This window comes from Cololabis saira, chromosome 8 (assembly GCF_033807715.1).
Source record: "Cololabis saira isolate AMF1-May2022 chromosome 8, fColSai1.1, whole genome shotgun sequence".
Taxonomy (NCBI): Eukaryota; Metazoa; Chordata; class Actinopteri; order Beloniformes; family Belonidae; genus Cololabis; species Cololabis saira.
In genome coordinates, this window is record NC_084594.1 from 37,056,465 (window position 1) to 37,075,604 (window position 19,140).

General features: G+C 40.5%; 1 protein-coding gene across 1 annotated transcript in view; it reads right to left on the bottom strand.

Annotated features, from left to right (window-relative positions):
• cntn3b (contactin 3b) overlaps nucleotides 1–19,140 on the bottom strand; it is an 81,655-nt gene that overhangs the window by 33,469 nt on the left and 29,046 nt on the right. Inside the window, exons 4-11 of the mRNA XM_061727937.1 lie at nucleotides 17,772–17,947; nucleotides 11,653–11,751; nucleotides 8,234–8,437; nucleotides 4,963–5,065; nucleotides 4,352–4,536; nucleotides 3,817–3,953; nucleotides 2,088–2,217; nucleotides 1,359–1,509 (exon numbers count right to left, since the gene is read on the bottom strand). Of these exons, the coding sequence (XP_061583921.1) occupies nucleotides 1,359–1,509; nucleotides 2,088–2,217; nucleotides 3,817–3,953; nucleotides 4,352–4,536; nucleotides 4,963–5,065; nucleotides 8,234–8,437; nucleotides 11,653–11,751; nucleotides 17,772–17,947 (1,185 nt within the window). The remainder of the gene's footprint in view (nucleotides 1–1,358; nucleotides 1,510–2,087; nucleotides 2,218–3,816; nucleotides 3,954–4,351; nucleotides 4,537–4,962; nucleotides 5,066–8,233; nucleotides 8,438–11,652; nucleotides 11,752–17,771; nucleotides 17,948–19,140) is intronic.

Here is a 19,140-nt window from a genome sequence, read left to right on the forward strand (position 1 = left end):
AATAATATCCTAAAATAAATCCAGTTCAACAATACATAAAAGAAAACAGTAGAACATAAGAGGTAGAGCAATCCCCCTAAAACAGATCCACAAATGGTGAAAAGTCCGTAAATGTGAGCACCATTACAACAACGGGGCTGGGACCTTACATGATTATATGTGGCAATGCTAATTTGCTCTTTGATATTTGTACAAATGAGATGAGTCATAAATAACCAAAACATAAGAGCAACCTTTAGATAACTAGCATTAATTTACAGTAACTGAATAAGACCAGTGAGATGCCGGTCACTGCTTGGTCACAGGTGCTGCTACCGAATTATAATTTTACCGTTCGTAACATGACTGTATGAATGAAATAACATCTTTTTTTTTACCAGTCACACATTTCTGATGTTTTTCTCTTTTAAATAGTATGTCAGCCCCACGTAAAGTAGGCATAAGTGAAATGTCTGGAGCTCAAGATGCAGCTTCTCCTCTGAACACCTCGAAGCTGTTAGGATATGATGCTTTGCTTATACTTTTCTTTTTCAGACGCCTCTCCATATTTAGAAGTCAGGGAATGATTCAAGCACCATTTCTTAAGTGAAGTGGGATTCATGTATTGGACTTTTTATATATCAGCTCAGCTTTTCTTCACCAGCCAATCTAAATGTCTCTCAGTGGATTGCTCAAGTGTGTCTGTGTCTGACTTTCTGAATTTTTCCATTTTTAATTGTCCTTTTGTTTTGAGAGAAATCTCCTGGTGTATTCCAGAGGAAATCTGATGAAGACGAGTAACAAACTAAATGAAGCACCACCTTCTGATGCCAAAAGTGCTGCTCGATGTGCGTCTTTGTATTAATCGCGTCAGTGTGGAGGGTTTCTTGTCTTGGAGGATTTCTCCGATCTCCAAACTACAGCAAGATTTTTATGCCTCAGCAGTCTCGTTGTCTGCATCAGTCACAGTCTCGAATCTTTTTGTTAAAACATGATTAACAAAACAGACAATTAGAGGTGCAAAAGATTCAGTCTCACTTTTAAATCCCTTTCACTGTCTAAAGCTGGATATACTTTACCTTCATCTGTTATTAAATTTGCCAATCTTTTATCTCCTTAAATATTTAACACATGCAGTGTTGGTACAACCATCTGGGATCTTCATACCTCATTTCAATCTATTTCCATATGAAGATACATGCACCATATTAGCTACAGTCTGTGCAGTGTTTCTAGTGGGTGCCCTGCTCTCTTCTTTTCTCATTAGCTTTTACTTTTATGCAGTTGCACAAATACCACATACAGTATTGAAAGAAGTCAGCTTTGCAGTGAATGTGAATGAAAGCTGCAGGGAATATGCACTAGGACTTTTATCCTACCTTTCAGTTCCTTGCAGGATCTCATTCCCTTTCTTCCACAGGCTAATTGCTGGGGGCGAGGCCTGAGGCTTGCATTCAAGAGTGACTTCCCCGCCTGAGCGAGCTTTTAGCAAGGCCTTCAACTGACTTTTAGAGAAACTTGGAGCTGAAGCTGTGCGTATAGGAACAAAGAGATGTGTAAGATTAAAACAATATAGAAAAACTGGAGCCTTTGCAGATAAGCAGTGCTGCAGTGAAGGAGGACTTCCTTTCGCTTTATGTAACAGAAGCTTAAAAACTCAGCACAAAGTCCATTGAGCTTAAGGCTATTTCACACTGGTCACCGCATCATTCAACTTTGCACAACATCCACTTTCATCATGTCTCCAGGCGGCAGCCAGTGTCTCTACTCATCATCACATTCAACTTAACCATCATTAGGGCCCTCAAATGTCATCACATGCATCAAGAGAGAATTGAATTTCTCATGGAGCCAGTCAGATAGAAGTCATCAAATATTTGCAAAAATCAATACCTGGTCTACATGAGAAATCATGCACAATGACACAAGGCAATGTGTTTGCAGCAACCAAATCAATATATAGAATGACTGAAAGTAAGTTGAGACACTCTATCAAATTTATATTTTTGCTGGTTGAGCCCATTGTGACATCCAGTGTGTGTGTGTGTGTTTGTGTCACACTACATGAGATAAGCAGTATAAAAGCCAAAGGAAGAAGGCAGTCTTACCTAACACTATTAGTTGGGCACTGTAATAAATAATGCCATGCTTGTTTTCAGCCACACACTGATACATCCCAGAGTCGGACAGGTTTAACGCAGTCACAGAAAGGGCCCCATTTTCAATTTGTACCCGGCCCTGCAGAGCAAAGACAAATCATTCTGCATATTCATTGTGAGGCCACCCTACTATGTCTGAAGGCACAGTAGCAATTATTGGTACCCCATGAAGGGAGGACAGCAGGAGAGCAAAAGAGGAAAAGATCCTAGAAAAGTTGTGTGTCAGTGAATGTTTAAACAGGTCAGAATAGATGAGGAAGCAGCAGCGAAAACTGTGAATTTGCATCTAAGGCACAGTAAAATGGAGCAATGTTGCAAAAGCATAGACAGTCCATTAAAAAATCATTTACATTTTGTACTCTTTCGTCTGGAAAAATGTAATGGTAGTTCTAATGATGATGGGTGATTTTAACCCAATAAACTGGTAAATGCCCCACAATGCAATCCATTGCTCCTTTACAATGCTGCAGGGGAGGGGAACAATGCTTCCTAATTATACCAGGCAAGGCAAGGCAAGGCCAGTTTATTTGTATAACATAATTCAGCACGAAGCTGATTCAGAGTGCTTTACAGAGGCATTGAAGCATCGCATAGAAGAATAAAGCCATGATTTAAATTTTAAACAAAAAGAAAGAAAGAAAGAAAGAAAGAAAGAAAGAAAGAAAGAAAGAAAGAAAGAAAGAAAGAAAGAAAGAAAGAAAGAAAGAAAGAAAGAAAGAAAGAAAGAAAGAAAGAAAGAAAGAAAGAAAGAACAATAGATAAAATCAGTAGTTAAAATAAGATCAAATTTTGAAACTCAAGCTCAAAAGTATCAGTGGGCTTTATACTGTGTGTACATACATATATATATATATATATATATATATATATATATATATATATATATATATATATATATATATATATATATATATATATATATATATATATATACATATATATAAAGTTTGGACACACTTTTCTCATCCATTTCATTGGTAATAGATAGATAAATCGAGACGGATAGAATGCCAGGGAGATAAAGAGAGAGGGCCTCTGCTTCTTATCCCATAGCAGTCTTTGTGCTCTTATTGTACACCTTGCATTAACTTTCATTATGATTGATCCAGATTGTGGGCTGGGCTCTGCCTCACTATAGGAAGAATAATTAATGAAAACTATAAAATGGTTTGACATGTTGGGTAACGTTAATTTACCATCAATTACCTGGAACATTACTCTGAGAGAATCCTTATCTTAGCATATAGACTATAACAAGTCTATAGGAACATTTTTTAATTTCTTTAATTCAAAATAATTTAAGGGAAATTGGGCGTTAATGTCTCAGAGATGTTTAATGTGTTCAGAATGTTTCTCAAAGGGCTTTCTCTCATGCTTTTTGGTCTATCTTCATTTCCCTGATTCAGTTTAACAATTAAGTGCTGGTACCCCAACAAGTCATAAAATATTGCAGCCAGTATCCAAACTGTGAAAAGCACATAATACACCAATTCAATATGTTGTCGCTGGAAACGTATCTGTGCATATAAAGCAGTCATTTGTGCAGCTAATACACAAACTAATGTAAAAACTGAATGACCCATAGTAGGTCTATAGCTTAGGTCCACAGCTTAATCTCATCTGGAAGTGACCACCATTTTTCCAATAATAAGTCAAGAATTACAACAAAGTCTCATACCTCAGGTATCACTTGCTCCCCATTCTTCATCCAACTGTAGGACGGTTTAGGCTTTCCATTGGCCTTACACTCCCAGGAGAGGTTTTCCTCTATGGACAGAGCTGTGTCTGTCATTGTCTGGAGCCAGTGAGGTTTAGCTGGTAACAAATGAGAGGATTACCTATTCAAACATGTATTTTAATTATAGAATCCATGAACCAAGAAAGACTGGTATCAGAAATTACACGGCTGTAAAAGCAGCTTTGTATTAAAGCTTGAATTATAAACAATAAATGAGCTCAACACATGATTAATTCATCTAATGAGGAATACATTGATGTATCAATTTTAACAAGAAAATCTTTTGAAAGCACCTATAATAATCACATTTTTTTAAATTATACTTATAAATTAACTAGGTATAAAAATTCCTTAAAACATCATTACAAAACTGTTGGAGACAAACAATTATGATTCAAAGCTTTCCCGTTTAACACTGTTTCATCTTTGCATCTAATTTCCTTCTTTGCCATTTCATTTGAAATGGCTCACTTACCATGGAAGGCAACACGACCCCGTGCAGCATTTTTGCCTCGCCGGTTCTCTGCCATACATTCATACGTCCCCGAGTCTTCCTGCTGGAAATTAGGGATTTCAAGGACGGCATTTGAATTCTTCAGTTTGACTTTGCTGGGTAAAGGGACACCACTGGTCCTCCTCCAGCTTATTTCTGGGATAGGGCTGCAAAAGAGAAACAAAAAGTTCTCAGGATTTAAACTGTCAGTCCTTGTGATTAAAGTGTGATTAAGCACAGGGAGAAGTCCAGACCTTGTGAATTATTGTTTCCTACAAATTAAACAGTGATACTTCAGAATTTCGTTGCTTTTAAGGGGACTGTTTCCCGTCCTATATTGTTTCACCCTGGCCCTTAATCTTCTGTGGATTAATGAATTTGAGAATGATTTATTTTGCACTTGTGCATTGTTAAGTAATCTCAAAGCTATAATTTGGCTGTGGATCAGGAGACAGAGTGGTTGTCTGCCAATAGGAAGGTCATTGGTCAACAAGACAAGAAAAGCCTAATATAAAAGCAGTTCATTTATTATTAAACATTCAATCATGAATGAACCCATAGCTTTTGTGACACAGGCATTGATGTTGACTTACTTTCCCAGGGCGAAGCATTCCAGGTTAACCACAGATTCTTTTGCAGCTGGCACTGGATCTGGGAAGTGTACTTCTATTTTGGGTTCATATTCACCCATTACTCCTACAATGGGGAAACGGCAGAAAACAATCTCTTTACATCAGATCAGACCAGCAGACATGACCCTGATGCTGCATCAGAGGGAAAACGCTAACACAATGAGACAGCTATCACAAAAGTCCTTGTGGGTTTTGACCAAAAGTGACGATTGCAGGGCATATAAAGAGGGAGCGGAATCAGAGGTGCTTTATAAAAGATTCAGAGAACACGTCAGGGAAAAGGTAGAGATTTATTGCTCGGCAGAGATTTGTGAATGAGACTTCATTTATGATTTTATTTATATTCACATCACTCGGACGGTGAATAGACTTCTTTGCAAAGATAATGGCAGGCCCTTTACCATGACTATTACTTCCCCACAACCTTGGAGAAAGAAAACGATTTCTATCCTGGGCATGCGTATCATACAATAAAAGCATAAAATAATGATAGAAATACTACTACTGTAATTTTTTTAAATGGCAGTAAATGAAATAATTACTTTGACTGCAGGTAATCGATTCATTAATAGTCATATACTGCTCATTCTTCAGGCTTTCAGAACCTGAAATGCCTTCATTCATTTATGACTACTAATATTAATATTTTTTCAAATGCAAGTAAATCCACTTATGTCCTTTTCAATCAACAGGTATTTCCTTTTTGTGCTACTTTATTCCTCTACTGTGCCATGTTTCTGATTCAAATATGAACATTTCTTCTAATTTGATTAGAAAGTTTGAGTCATTTATTTTTGTATGAATAATAAACATTTCATTTAAAAAAAAGCATTTAAAGTCCTACGTAGTTACTGATTTAAAACTTGGTTTCCAATATTTATCGTCTCGTATTTCACAAAAATAGTGTAGTCAGCTAAACTGTTATTTTAAATTAAGTAAATGATCTACAGCCCAGTGATGAACTGGATCCTCTTTTATTTCTAAAGTAGGACATACCAGGACATGATACTTGAAGAAAAGAAAAATCATCTGTTTCTTCCCAAGTCTGAAAATTGAGTAAATACCTCCTCAGATGAACAACATCACATGGCATATTACAGTGCTTGCTTATGTCCTTCTTTTTTTGATCAAATTGTTGGCAAAAAATAAGACCACAATACAAAAAGATTGAGAGAAAAGCTAACTAAGCTAATTATATTCCATGTTTTTCTTTAGCAGCAAAAACTAAAATGAATCAGTCACTCACATCATTGGAGAGGAGTCCATACTTCCTCAAAATGTTGCTTAATTGTCATCGAAGTCTAAGTCTAAGTGTGTTGACATGCTGGTGTGTTTGCAGCTGCTGTCCCGACACAAAACCCAGTGTCAGGAAAGTCCAAACCATGATCCCTCCTCCACTGTGTTCGACAGTCAGTAGCAGCTGTTTGGTTTTCATCAAACATGCTACTGTCTGTGATCTAATAACTGTCATGAATCCTAACATATAAGATGCATAATGAGACTTTTAGAGCCTGAGATGTATCCCACTGCATGTCAGTAGCATATACAGCCCGCGGGTGCTAATTCATTCCTTTTGCCCTTTTCTTTTTTAACTCATGTTCTCAACAAATCGTCATACAAACACAAACATACTGTTTCCTACTTTTGGACCTCTTCTAAATATTTCATATACTTAATTTAGTAATTAATTTGGTGCAGCTCTCAGACACCACCCATGTGCATAGTCCTCTGACCAATAAAAATAAAAAATTAAGAAATAAGATCCATTAAGATAGATTAAGACAAGGATAATATTACAGTTTAAATAATCATTACACCCCACACACAGACACACAGACACACACATACACACACACACACACACACACACACACACACACACACACACACACACACGCACACACACGCATGCACACCGTACATTCCTTACTAACCAATTTAAATTGTAACTGCAAGAGGGATGGAGGATGTTTCTACCTGCTGTGCCTCCTCCCTGAATTGACTATCAAATATTCAGGCCACAACACACGAGCACTATCTAATAAGATGCTCCTGGCTTAATTGCTGCCTGTACACAAAGTTCCTGTAGACTTCGGGGGGCAGATGTTCCCATGATCTTTCCTGCTGTCCTGACTAGACTGGAAACCTGTGTTTTGGATTCAACTGTTAGGTTACCAGAGCAGCTGGGGATGCCATACCTCAGCACTGATTCAGTTACTGCTCCGTAAACAATGAACAGAATGTCTTTACAGACGCCATCAACGTCTGTGATTACAACTCAGGGTTACAACTCATATCCCAAGTGTGTTTAGTTGGTAAAACCTGATTGTGTAAACCAGTCAGGTAACTGAGCCCCGGTCAGATTGTGTCGCATATGAAGCTCCATCATCATTCACATAACGGGAACAGCTAAATGACTTTCCGACTCCTGATTACACGACAGTGAGATGAGGAATATGAGCAGCCCCAAACCTGCCAGCTGTGAAAGTTGCAGCCTCACTTTTCCAGATTGATGGGCAGCAACAAGTGGTCCTCTAATACCGTTGCTGATTTTCCTTCAGGCTCAGGACCAACAGGCAACCTGCCAAAACTGCTGTTGTTGAGGTCACACTTGACAATGAATTATTCAGGTGCAATACTAGCGCCACATGGCTGCTACAGATTTTCTTAATTCTTATGGAAGCAGTGAGGGTTTAATTAGTTTTACACACACTGCGTCTCAATCTTGGCTTTATATTGATTAAATAAATAATGACAGTATGTAATATGTTGACGCATTGTGTTCATCTCAGGTTGCATTTATCTAATTTCAAACTCTCAGAGTGCACTGAAGGTCACAAAACACTGCTGGTGCGCCGTGAGGGTTAAGCAGCACCGTCGCTTAACTTTAGCAACATTCCCTCACAGCTAGAAGTTTCTTGGTGCAAAGTTAGCTAAAATTAACTCAGGCCTTTCTGTGTCAACTTTGCGTGTTCTTTCGATGCTTGGTATAAAAAACAGATGGATGGAAGAATGAGGGAAAACCTCCTAGTTTAAGATAGGTGACCCCTATCTTTGAAACACAATACATTTGTCAACTTACTGCACTTGTGTCTCTTTTAAACAGCATCGGTTTGATTTTTTCTTTTTAATAGATTGAACCTTAATGTATCACAATAGAGAATATATAAAGTCAAAACAGGCCAACAGCACACTGAAACAAAGAAAGGATGTAGTAATTCAATTCTTTTACCATCACTCCTGAGGACCAAAGGTGTTGGAGAGCTAAGGACCTTCTCCCTCGTGACGGTGTTGTTAACCACGCAGGTGTAGTTCCCCACATCTGATCGCTCCACTTTAGCAATGTACAGACTCCCAGTCTCTTGAGAGATGAATCTTCGACTGTTTTGTTGAACAAAATTTGGGTACTTGTTGAAGGTCCATGCAAATATCAGCTCTGCAACAGAAGGGAAAGAGTTCAGCTTAGTACCTGAAGAAGAACTTGGTGGTCCGCCATCAAATCTTGATTGAACCAATTTAATCACAGTCTATAGTGGTGATTCAGAAAAAAAAGATCATCTCTTTAGGGAAAGTAAGTGATTTCGAGTAAAGTCAACTTAAACACAGTACAATTCAAGCCAGTTCAAATCATGTTAAAGTTAAATTCAATCCAAATCAAACTAATTTACCACTTAATTTAACATGATAATAACCTGAACAGTATGCCCTGCCTGCATACGCAGCGTGACGTGTGACACTGAACAGGAAAAACCCTCTTTAAATGGGAAAAGAAGTCCAGCAGAACCAGAGTGAGAAATGATGGCCATCTGTCTCTAGGACAGAACAAAGACACAAACAAATCCAAAAACCATGGCCATGCTAACAGAGGAGGAAGAAGAAAATGAATAGGAATAGCTGTGTACAGAGATAAAGGCAGCTATAGGTGAGGAAAGTCCCAAAACATACAGTTTAGGTCCATAGCAGCATAATGAAAGGGGTGGTCCAGGGTCACCTGAGTCCCCACAACTACAGGCTTTATCAGGAACGTTAGTAAGGGTTTTTGCCTTCCTAAACCAAACACTTGCATATGAGAATTCTAGATCTCAGACAGACTTTACATATATGGATGCGATGACTGAAATAAAAAAAACTCTGCATCTTGGCATGTTAGCAGATCCCATCATTTCCATCCACTTATCCTGGTTTCCTCAGGAAGAAGTACCAAGAATGTAATGGTTATCAGTGCAGAAAACATGGGACCAGAGGAAAGGGAGCGAAACAAACTGGATTACAGCGCGTCAGTGGCCCTCCCTTGACACATGGCCTCCATTCCCCGGGTCCCTGAGTGTATTCAGTTTAAGGGCGGTATGAATGAATGAATGGTTAGATTGCGGGATCAATGAATTCAAAATATGGAAAGAAGAACATTTTGTCACTACTCCCCACAAATGGGAGGTCTACTGAAAGATGATGAATTGTGTCGTGATGAATTACTGTCATTGTCAAGAAACATACACTGCACATGCTTCCATGAGCAAGGAGATGTTTCCACGTTATCTCCTACTTCAGAGGTGAGCCAGGTCTGAGGAGGAAGGTGTATGCAATGACTGTCAATCATTCCCAGCATCCCCTCAGGGGGTGGGGGAGGCACTTGGCTTCGGATGGGCTGAATCGTCCGAGCCGAATGCAGCAATGCAAATGCAAAGTAGGAGCCACATAGCTCAGGATCAGCATCCCCCCACCTCCCCATCCCAACTATGTGGCTGAGACGAGTAGTGAAAGAATATTCCAGCACATTTCTCTCTCAAGTGCAGAGTGAAACAGTAAACAGGGGCCATTATTAAAATAAAATGCTTTTTATGTAAACAAACATCTTTGTTCATGTACAAAAGCAATTAAAAAATACTTGTTGGTGTTTTTAATTTTTGGTATACAGACAATGGGATAATGTCTGCAATGTCAGAAAAAAAAAATCAATGTCAATCAAGCATAATGAACAGAAAGAAAGCCTCATACTGTCTGAGGAATGCAAGGTTATAAGGCACATCAGTGCTTTCAAATTTAATAGCATAAAAGAAAAAGACGAGGGAGGAGAGAGCGAGTCAAGAAGGGAGTAGCAAGGTGAAGAAGGACGAAAGATTTAGCAGAATTGCACTGCATTACCTTCATTCACTTTTTGAAAATGTGGTAAAAAAAAAACAAAAAAACACCACGGTTACAGTCTCCAGTAGCGTATGAGCCTGTGTCAAAGAGGAAAGCTGTCAAACTGTATGTCACACGCGGCACTCTGACCCATTATCCCAAAGACCAGCTGTACAATGCACTGTGACAGACTGTTCTCTTGTGCAGGAAATTGGTTGTTCCAATGTGCAACCTATTGTATCAAGAGGGTGTGAAGCTCGGCAGCAGCCATTGTGCCGAGCCTCAGTCTTCTGTAGATATGCAGAGTGGCGGCAATGTGCAGCCTGCAACTTTATCTCGCCTTTGAAGCGTTTCATTTTTAGAGCAGAGTCTCAGCTCCTCATTTGAACAATTAAAGCATCTTTTTTGGAATATGTTCTGCATAATTGTAAGGCTGCAAACAACAAGTCTATGTTCTTTAGCACATAGATTGGAAACAGTGTGCAGACTGTGTAAAGGAAAGAAATTACAACTTTTGGTTTCTCTGAAGTTCCCTCATTGACATTACATCTGTAAAGTGTAAAAAGGACATTTTTTAGCTGCGTTGGGTTTGCATTAACAGAGCTGAACTCCCTTAATAACCACATTTTCTACAGAATAAGCAAATCAATATAGTGTGTTAATTAACTAGCTCAGAAAGGTGCTGTTTTGCAGCTGTTTTGTCACCTTTTGACAGCGCCTAGCTAGCTGTTTCAGTCTGTGTAAAGCTAAGCGCCGTCTCATAAACAAGCGAGGGAGCTTTTCTCACCTACCTTAATTCATTTCTTTCTGACTAATTTCTTTCTGACATACTGCTTTAACATTAAAAAATGTACTAGAATACACAAATGTTAGTAAACAAAACAAGCAGGGACTGGTTTATGAGTATTTTATTAAAAGCATTAGGAGAAAAATTAGGCAGCACTTCTTGTGTGTCTGATAAAAGATGGATTGGGACAGTAATCCTTTATTAAATGCTTAAGAATTAGATGTTTTATTAAATGTTAAATTTGGTAATTCCTTTGAGTAAAGTTAAAATAAGCTTAATAAAACAAACTTTGAATGAATTAATAAAAATATATTTATTTCGGCCAGGTCATTCAGAATTTAGACACCAACAGAAAGCATTAGTTCACATAATAAAGAGACCTAACCGAAAAGGAATAGGCTGAAGCTATTGCTTATTTATGCCTACCCTTCTCACATGATCCAACTTATTCAGATCGCAACATATAAAACATCATACAAAAAAATCATATTTTTTACACAATCCCGAACATAATTCCGTAATAGTATCATCTACTGGATCCCTCATATTTTTCAAACACATTAAACTTAAACAAACGTTTGAATGCATGAATCGACTGGCACATCTTCAATTTTTCATCAAGTGCATTCCATATATTTACACCCCTTACAGTATTACATTGATCTTTAATTTTAGTCCTAGACTTTGGTTTTTCAATCATATGTTTCCCTCGAAGCTCATATCTACTTAATATATAAACTTACCTCCAGAATGTGTGGGAGGTCCACATAGCAGAACCACTCCTTGGCCCTCCCGGACATTGACAGCACTCCTCACCGTCTGGCTTTTGAAGTTATCAAGATCTGATGAGTTAGATAAGACTGAAGTGTAATTTGACAGCAGGTTTAAATCAATCAAACTGTCTGCAGCATATTACTGTTTGCTTTTTGTCGCACAACCAAGAAGTCTCCCTTTTCTCTATCCGGGTTTTCTTTGGTTTTCTTTGACCCGACTAGAGAGAAGTGTCCCCTTTCTCTCGTCGGGTTTCTTTTATGAGGATAGTTTTGAAAATAGTAGACCCAAGTGTTCCCAAACTCCCTTTACTGAGTCACTGAGCAATGTTTTTGATGTTCCATTTTGTCCAGTGGGGCTTTAATAGGGCATTGCTAATTGCCTGGGGACATTTCCTGACAGCAGCCGGTACTTTCTGAGGCTTCTGGGGTGCAGATGAAATGGATGAACCTGACTTGTTGATGTTAAACCAGCAACACTACACTTTTTGGTTATAGCAATAGCAAAAGAGGAGATAAAATTAGCGAGGGAGGATGTGTGTGTGTGGACAGCATAAGCACAGGGGGAGCGTACATGAGAAATGGCAGTTTGCAGTGCCAGCAGCAATAAGTAACAATATTATTAAAAGTGGTGTAATATAGCACTTAAAAGCATTAGCTTCTCCATCAATACTCTTAGCACAATATATCCCTAGTAAATGAATGAGCAGTTACTGGGCGGAAAAAAATAAAACTTGGGGTGATAAAGCACCCCTGGCTTCATGAGTGATGGAGGGGAAGCTGCTGCAGTCCGCGCCGCACTCCGTCTGCACCCTCTGGCTAACAGCCTTGAGTAAGCCTTCCAAACACAAACAAAAGAAAGTCAGTGTGACCGATAACGGAAATTAGGAGAAGGAAGATTATGGAGAGAAGTGGGACAGAGTGCCGCTAAGATTAATGAGCAGCTCTCTGTTGGCCGCAGTGGAATCACAGAGCCAAGTCTCAGCAAGAGCACGAGAGGCCACAGAAGAGGGTGAATGATGTGAAACCGAGACATAGGTAACATCCTTTTGCATCGCACCCGGCTGCCTTAGTAAATACAGAGTTCATACTGTATCTTAATTACCCTTTTTTGATTCTGAGAAGTCTGAGACAGAACCGACCAGTTAAAAAAGCTGCAATAACTGCAGCTCATAACCATAAAAGTAACACATTTTTTGAAGATAGCAAGAGGTGATTCAAATATTTACTGGCAATTACTTAGTGGGCAAGAAAAAGATGACACATTCACCCAGAGACAGGATATAAGTGGGCTCTGTATTGGAGCATATACACCTCTCTTCTGTGGCTTCTGAGCACAAGAGTAATGGGCTTCTCCGGAGTGGACTGACCACACAGTAACTCTGAAAGCTAGAGGCCAAATTCCCTACAGCTGCAGTGATTCCTTTGTAAGCAGAATCAGTCTCTGCCATACAAGAGTGGCTGGCCTAGAGATTACAGGGGGAGATCATTACGGGTCCAAGATGATTGATCTGGGCTGTGGCGCCACTGAAGAGACACTCCCTGTTATACTTAATTGCGTCCAGCAGAATTCTAGAGCAAAGCTACTTACTCTTGAGGCACCAGTTTCTATGAAACATCAAGAAAAGGAAAACTCTGGTTATTTACGCCAGGGTAGTGTTTTACCCAGTATCTTTTTTAAGAGCGTTGTAATACTACAATGACAATATGGCAGGTTGTAACGAAGCCAGCAGCAGATTTGGTCTGTTTACACGATGGGAGCAGCTGCATCATATTCTTACTTTGTGGAGAAGAAATCAAACAATAATGAGCCTCTGCTTCAGTGGAATTCAAAGTCTTGATTTCATATGAATGTGCATAAATGTTTTCCTGGTCCTCAGCCTCTCAAACACTGCCCATCCACTGCACTTCTAATTCATTGAGCCAGTTACTGATACAAAGAGCCAATTCAGACCAATTAAAGGGATTCCTGAACAATTATAGCTATGTCTGCAAACTGACATGAAGCAATGCAGTATATATGCTATACTCGTTTATGCAGTATAACCTCTTATGTATTGGTATTTCCGTGTGCCTTTTCGGAAGGGGAGTTATTCCTTGCCACTGTCTGGCTTAAAGGGGACCTATTATGAAAAACACGTTTTTTCTTGCTTTAACATATATAAAGTGGTCTCCCCTCAGCCTGCCAACTCAGAGAAGGAGGAAAGCAACCAAATTCTGCAGTGTCTGTACAGCCGCCCGGATGAGCCATCCAGTCTGATGTGGATCTACGAGCTGTTCAGATTCTGCTCCTGTCGTTACGTAACGAAATTGCGATTTACATAGGTTGGCCTCCGATGCGTGAAACCACGCCCACAACTAACTCCGCCGGCCGGAGCATCCGCCATTTTTTCGTAGCGGTGTATTGCGTCATTCAGGCAGCCAATCAGCACAGAGCCTCATTATCATAGCCCCGCCCACTCAGAATCCCACATAGATAATGTGGTTAGAGACTGGGATGCTAAAGACATGGCTCAGAGCTGAATTTCTAATTTATTTAGCAAAAACAATCAAAAGCTTCAAGGCCTGTTTAAAACAGGTATTAGATGCCATAACAGGTCCCCTTTAAGGTTTTTCTCCCACTAGGAGCGTTTTTACTTGCCAGTGTTTATGTTATGTTTATGTAATAATTGCTCGGGGGTCATGTTCTGGGTCTCTGGAAAGCGTCTAGCGACAACACTGTTTGACTGAATTGGGCAGAAGGGGATTATAATGATTTTTCTCATAATTCTGAGATAGTATTTGGTCTCAGCTGGTGCAACATTAACTGAACTGGATTGAACTGACCCTACCGTCAGGTGGCTTGGTGCAGCATTAGCGGTGATGTGGCCTCCATAGAGCTACAGTTATACCCACATCTACTGTCAACACCGAGGAGGTTGCGTATACAAGCAGCAAAAAAAACCTTCCTCATCAGGGGGGCTGGATTCATCTTCAGACAGGGTCAGAAGCTCAGTCATTTGGGAGGTTCCTCCACACCAAGACAACCCAATTGAGATGGTTCAGACATTTTGTTAGAACCGTATTTTTTGTGGTCCATTAGGTGCAACGCATTAAACAGAGCAATACCAATGAATGGGTTTATTTTCATACGTAAGGTGCACCGGGTTATGAGGCGCATGATAAAACATATATAAAGCAAAACAAAACAGTCTGATAAGTTCGAACGTTATTCAACTCATTCACAATAACTCAGAATATTGTTCCGTTGTAACTAATACAGACATTTTAAATAATTCACCTTCCACGAATCTACAAGTAAAAAGTGCAGGATGTAAGCGTCATACTACGTCCTGTTCTCTGATTGGTTCATCGTTGCCAGTGATAGCGGACACCTGAAGTTAGACTGAGGTTGGAACAATGTTGTATTCCAACATTTGATTATAACTGGATTATGATATAGATTTGAAAATTGGGTTTACTCTAAAAACCTAACGTTGGCTTGACGTCTAATTATAGTATAGTAAGGTAACGTGGACTAGATGCTGGATGATGGTTGCTTGCCAACGCTACATAATTAGTTGTTTAACATTGTCTCACGGTGCACCCCGTATCCAACCAAGGACCGACTTTAATGTGTCAGTTGAATAGTCCAACAATCAATCAAGCGGAGCGGCTTCGTTGCTACCAAAGTGGCACTAAAACAGATTTTTGAGCATAGTGTACTACATAAAACTGGTTGAAGGTCAGTAACCACAACAAAATTCATACATGAGGCGCCCCTGATTATAGGGCGCACTGCTGCTTTTTGAGAACATTTTCGTATTTTAAGTGCCAACTGAACACCTTCCTAGGGAGGTGGGGCAAGTCCAACGGTGGAGGGAGGCCCAGGACTACTGGAACATATTGGTGTCTTCCTGGAAGAGCTGTCTAGCATGCTGCCCCAGAACCCAAACTTGGATAAGCAGAAGTCACAAGATGAATGAATGAATGAATGGGTTTGCCTTTTGAATGTGTGTAGGAAAGAAATGTGTGTCTGTCTGTCTATTCTGATTAAGTAATAATATTGATATGGAACGTGACTTACACTGTACATTTTGTGAGATTTGAGATATAGGAGAAAACTGTGGCTACAGCTGAATTTTAAGGGCTACCAAAAAAAGCAGTGTAGGTGCACGGTTTTTATCTCAGAGCAGGAGCCTTATTATACAGAAAAACAGTGAATCAGCTTTGCTGATCTCCTCGACCTCCCTCACCATGTATGAGACAAGACAATAAATGTCAAGTAGGTCTGTCTGCTTCTCACTCTGTCCCCAGAAGTGAGATTAATTACTGAGCTATGGGTAATGGCAGTCCATCTCACAAGAGGAAGTGAAATGCTCCTATCGTCGAGACAAGATCAATAGTCAGCAGGCTTGATCAATAGTCGCAGGTTCGAATCCCGGCCTGTGCACCTTTGCTGTGTGTCATCCCCATTCTCTCTCTCTACCCCTTCCTGTCTGCTACTTCAATAAAGGGCCACTAGAGCCCAAAAAAATCTTAAAAAAAAAAAAAAAAAAAAAAAAAAAAAAGCAGCAGTAGCCTACATCACTTCCCAGTCTGCGTTTTCAGAATCAGAATCAGGTTTATGGCCAGGTCAGGTCTGTGTGTTTTGAGGTTTTGGCGTACAGTGCTCTGTAGCGCTGTCCAGAGGGCAGGAGTTCAAACAGTCTGTGTCCTGGGTGTGAGGGGTCTGCAGAGATGATACCTGCCCGTTTCCTGGTCCTGGACCGGTACAGGTCCTGGATAGATGGGAGGTTAGCCCCAACTATCCTCTCTGCAGACCTGATTGTCCGTTGCTGTCTGTGCCTGTCTGGTTTGGTGGCCGATCCGAACCAGACAGTGATGGAAGAGCAGAGAACAGACTGGATGATGGCAGAGTAGAAGATGGTCAGCAGCTGCTGTGGCAGGTTAAACTTCCTGATCTGAAGCAGGAAGTACAACCTCTGCTGAGCTTCTTCCGGATAGAGTTAATGGTTCACTTCAGGTCCCGGGAGATTGTGGATCCCAGGAACCTGAAGGAGTCTGTGGTGGGGACTGTTGTTGTGCTGTTGAGGATGGTGAGGGGGGAGTGGCGGTGGGTTTTTCCTAAAGTCCACTTGTGGCAGGATGGAGGAGCAGCCACTCAGCCGATTGGGCACGCCTGTGCCCAATCAACCTCTCCACCCTGCCTGGCTACATAAGAAGTGGCTGCACACCAGCAAGAGGGCTGCTGGGAGAAGGTTCTGCTGGTGCACGTGTGGCGGTGGGATTGAATAAAGGAGTTCCTGCACTAAACCCTGTGTCCTCTGTCCTGTCGGTCGGCCCCAGTGGCAACGAGCTTGCTACACCACTGTCATCTCCACAGTCTTGAGCGGGTTCAGCTCCAGGTGGTTCTGACTGCACCAGTGGACCAACTGTTCCACCTCTTGTTTGTACATGGACTCGTCCCCCTCCCGGATCAGGCCGAAGACGGTGGTGTCGTCTGCGTACTTCAGGAGCTTCACAGAAGAGTCCCCTGAGGTGCAGTCGTTGGTGTAGAGGGAGAAGAGCAGTGGGGAGAGGACGCAGCCCTGGGGGGCACCAGTGCTGATGGTCCTCACCTGCTGCCTCCTGTTACAGGAGGCAGTCTTGTTTTTTAAGCAGGAGGATTTATTATACATGAAGGAGTGTCTTGTGATTACTGTACAGAGACACAAACACTTCCCTTTTTTCAAGCATTATTTGTATCTGTCTGCTGAAGGGTTTTGATCACAAGACTTTGAAAATTACTTGGCAAAATATGAGTGTGCTTGGATAGCACAGACGCTATCAGGGCCGGTACCCGAAATAAGAATCACTGGGGTTCAGATGCGGTAAGAGGTCCCCTGTGTTTGCTGCATCAAACATTTCACTTGTTTACCATGTCCTACGTATAGCCCCAGAAAATCTAAATGAAAAATCTCAAGACCCAAAACATACACAAAAGAAACAAAGATTTACACATATACACACTTTTCAGGTTCACATATAGATGCAAAGAGATGCCACTGCTGAGTGTCATTACTGTGAGGCAGCCATGCCGTGAGCATGTTAGCAATTGTAGTATCACTTACATGCAAATTGAAGAGTGGCTCTCCGGCTGAGGATGGACCCCCACATATTGAAAGCCATGCATTGGTAGACCCCTGTGTCTTGGTCCTTGTCCAGGTTGCTAATGATCAGGCTGCCCCCAGACATGTGACGCCGGTAGTCGTTGCCCAGATCAATGAGTGTTCCGTTTAGTGACCATCTGGAAAAACGCAAACACAATCAGTAGCCGAGCTCTCTGGAGATGAGCACTCAGTGTTTTATCACAGTGATCGATCTGATTGGTCCATAGCACATCATGCTGAGAGGATGAAAGGTGAGTATTAAGAGTAGGGCTCAGTGTTATTAAGAGAGAAATGTGAACCGCAGCACCAGCAAGTTAGGAACGAGGCAAAAATATCTCATCATTGAAGACCGCCATGGACCCCATTTGTCTGAATCCATTCAGATATAGTGCTTCCCTGAAAGTTTAGGCAAAATTCCAATATTGAGCATCTCTACCATAGTGGGTATTGATTTCCTCCTACTGGCATGGTGAAGTGGATTTGATTTCATTTCAGTTTTAATTACCCCCAGTAAGGTGGTTTCGTCTACTTAAATCTGATAGCAAGAACACCTGTAAAATAAATGTAATGCTTGGTGGAGATGTTAACTGGATTTCTGAAAAAGATTAATTTCAGTGAAACTATACGGAAATTTAATTCATGGACATGATGTGGGATGATAGCGTGCTTGATGTTGTTCAACTAGGTTTTTCCTTTTCTTTTTTTGGTGTGTGTGTGTGTGTGTGGGGGGGGGGGGATAAACAACAACTATTGTTTAAAGATGATCCTGAAATATAAATGCTTCGCAGAGGAGCTTTAAACTTTCACTTTGTATTTCCAGCCTTACTTTAAAGTAAAATTTCTGTACCGCTTTCCTGTGAATTGGCTCTAAATTTGATGAACAAATTCATATTCCCCTTAGGGTGAATTGTATTAATGTGGTCATGCACTCTGTTTAACAACAAGCATATGATAATGTTAGTAGTAGACCTGTGAATCAGTAGCGTACTGTATTCATAACCATTAAATTACTGCAGATATGAATATGAACAAGTAGAAGTAGTTTCATAGTTAACATGCTGATATGAGCATGTAGCTCTAAGCACTTGGCAAGCTCATGAAGAGACCCAATCTCATACCGAAGCTTTGAGCACAATTGTGAAAGGCAAACATTTAGAAAGTGCATGTCCTTGTCCTTATCTAACCAACTGGTTAATAATACAGTTTTATTTCAATCTGAGCCCTGAGGGTGGTCCTAATGATGTCATCAAGTTATGGCGCTTTTAAACTCAGCGCGACTCGACTCGCCATGCCTCGTCTCGCTTCTACTCGCCTTGTCCTCATTTGTTTT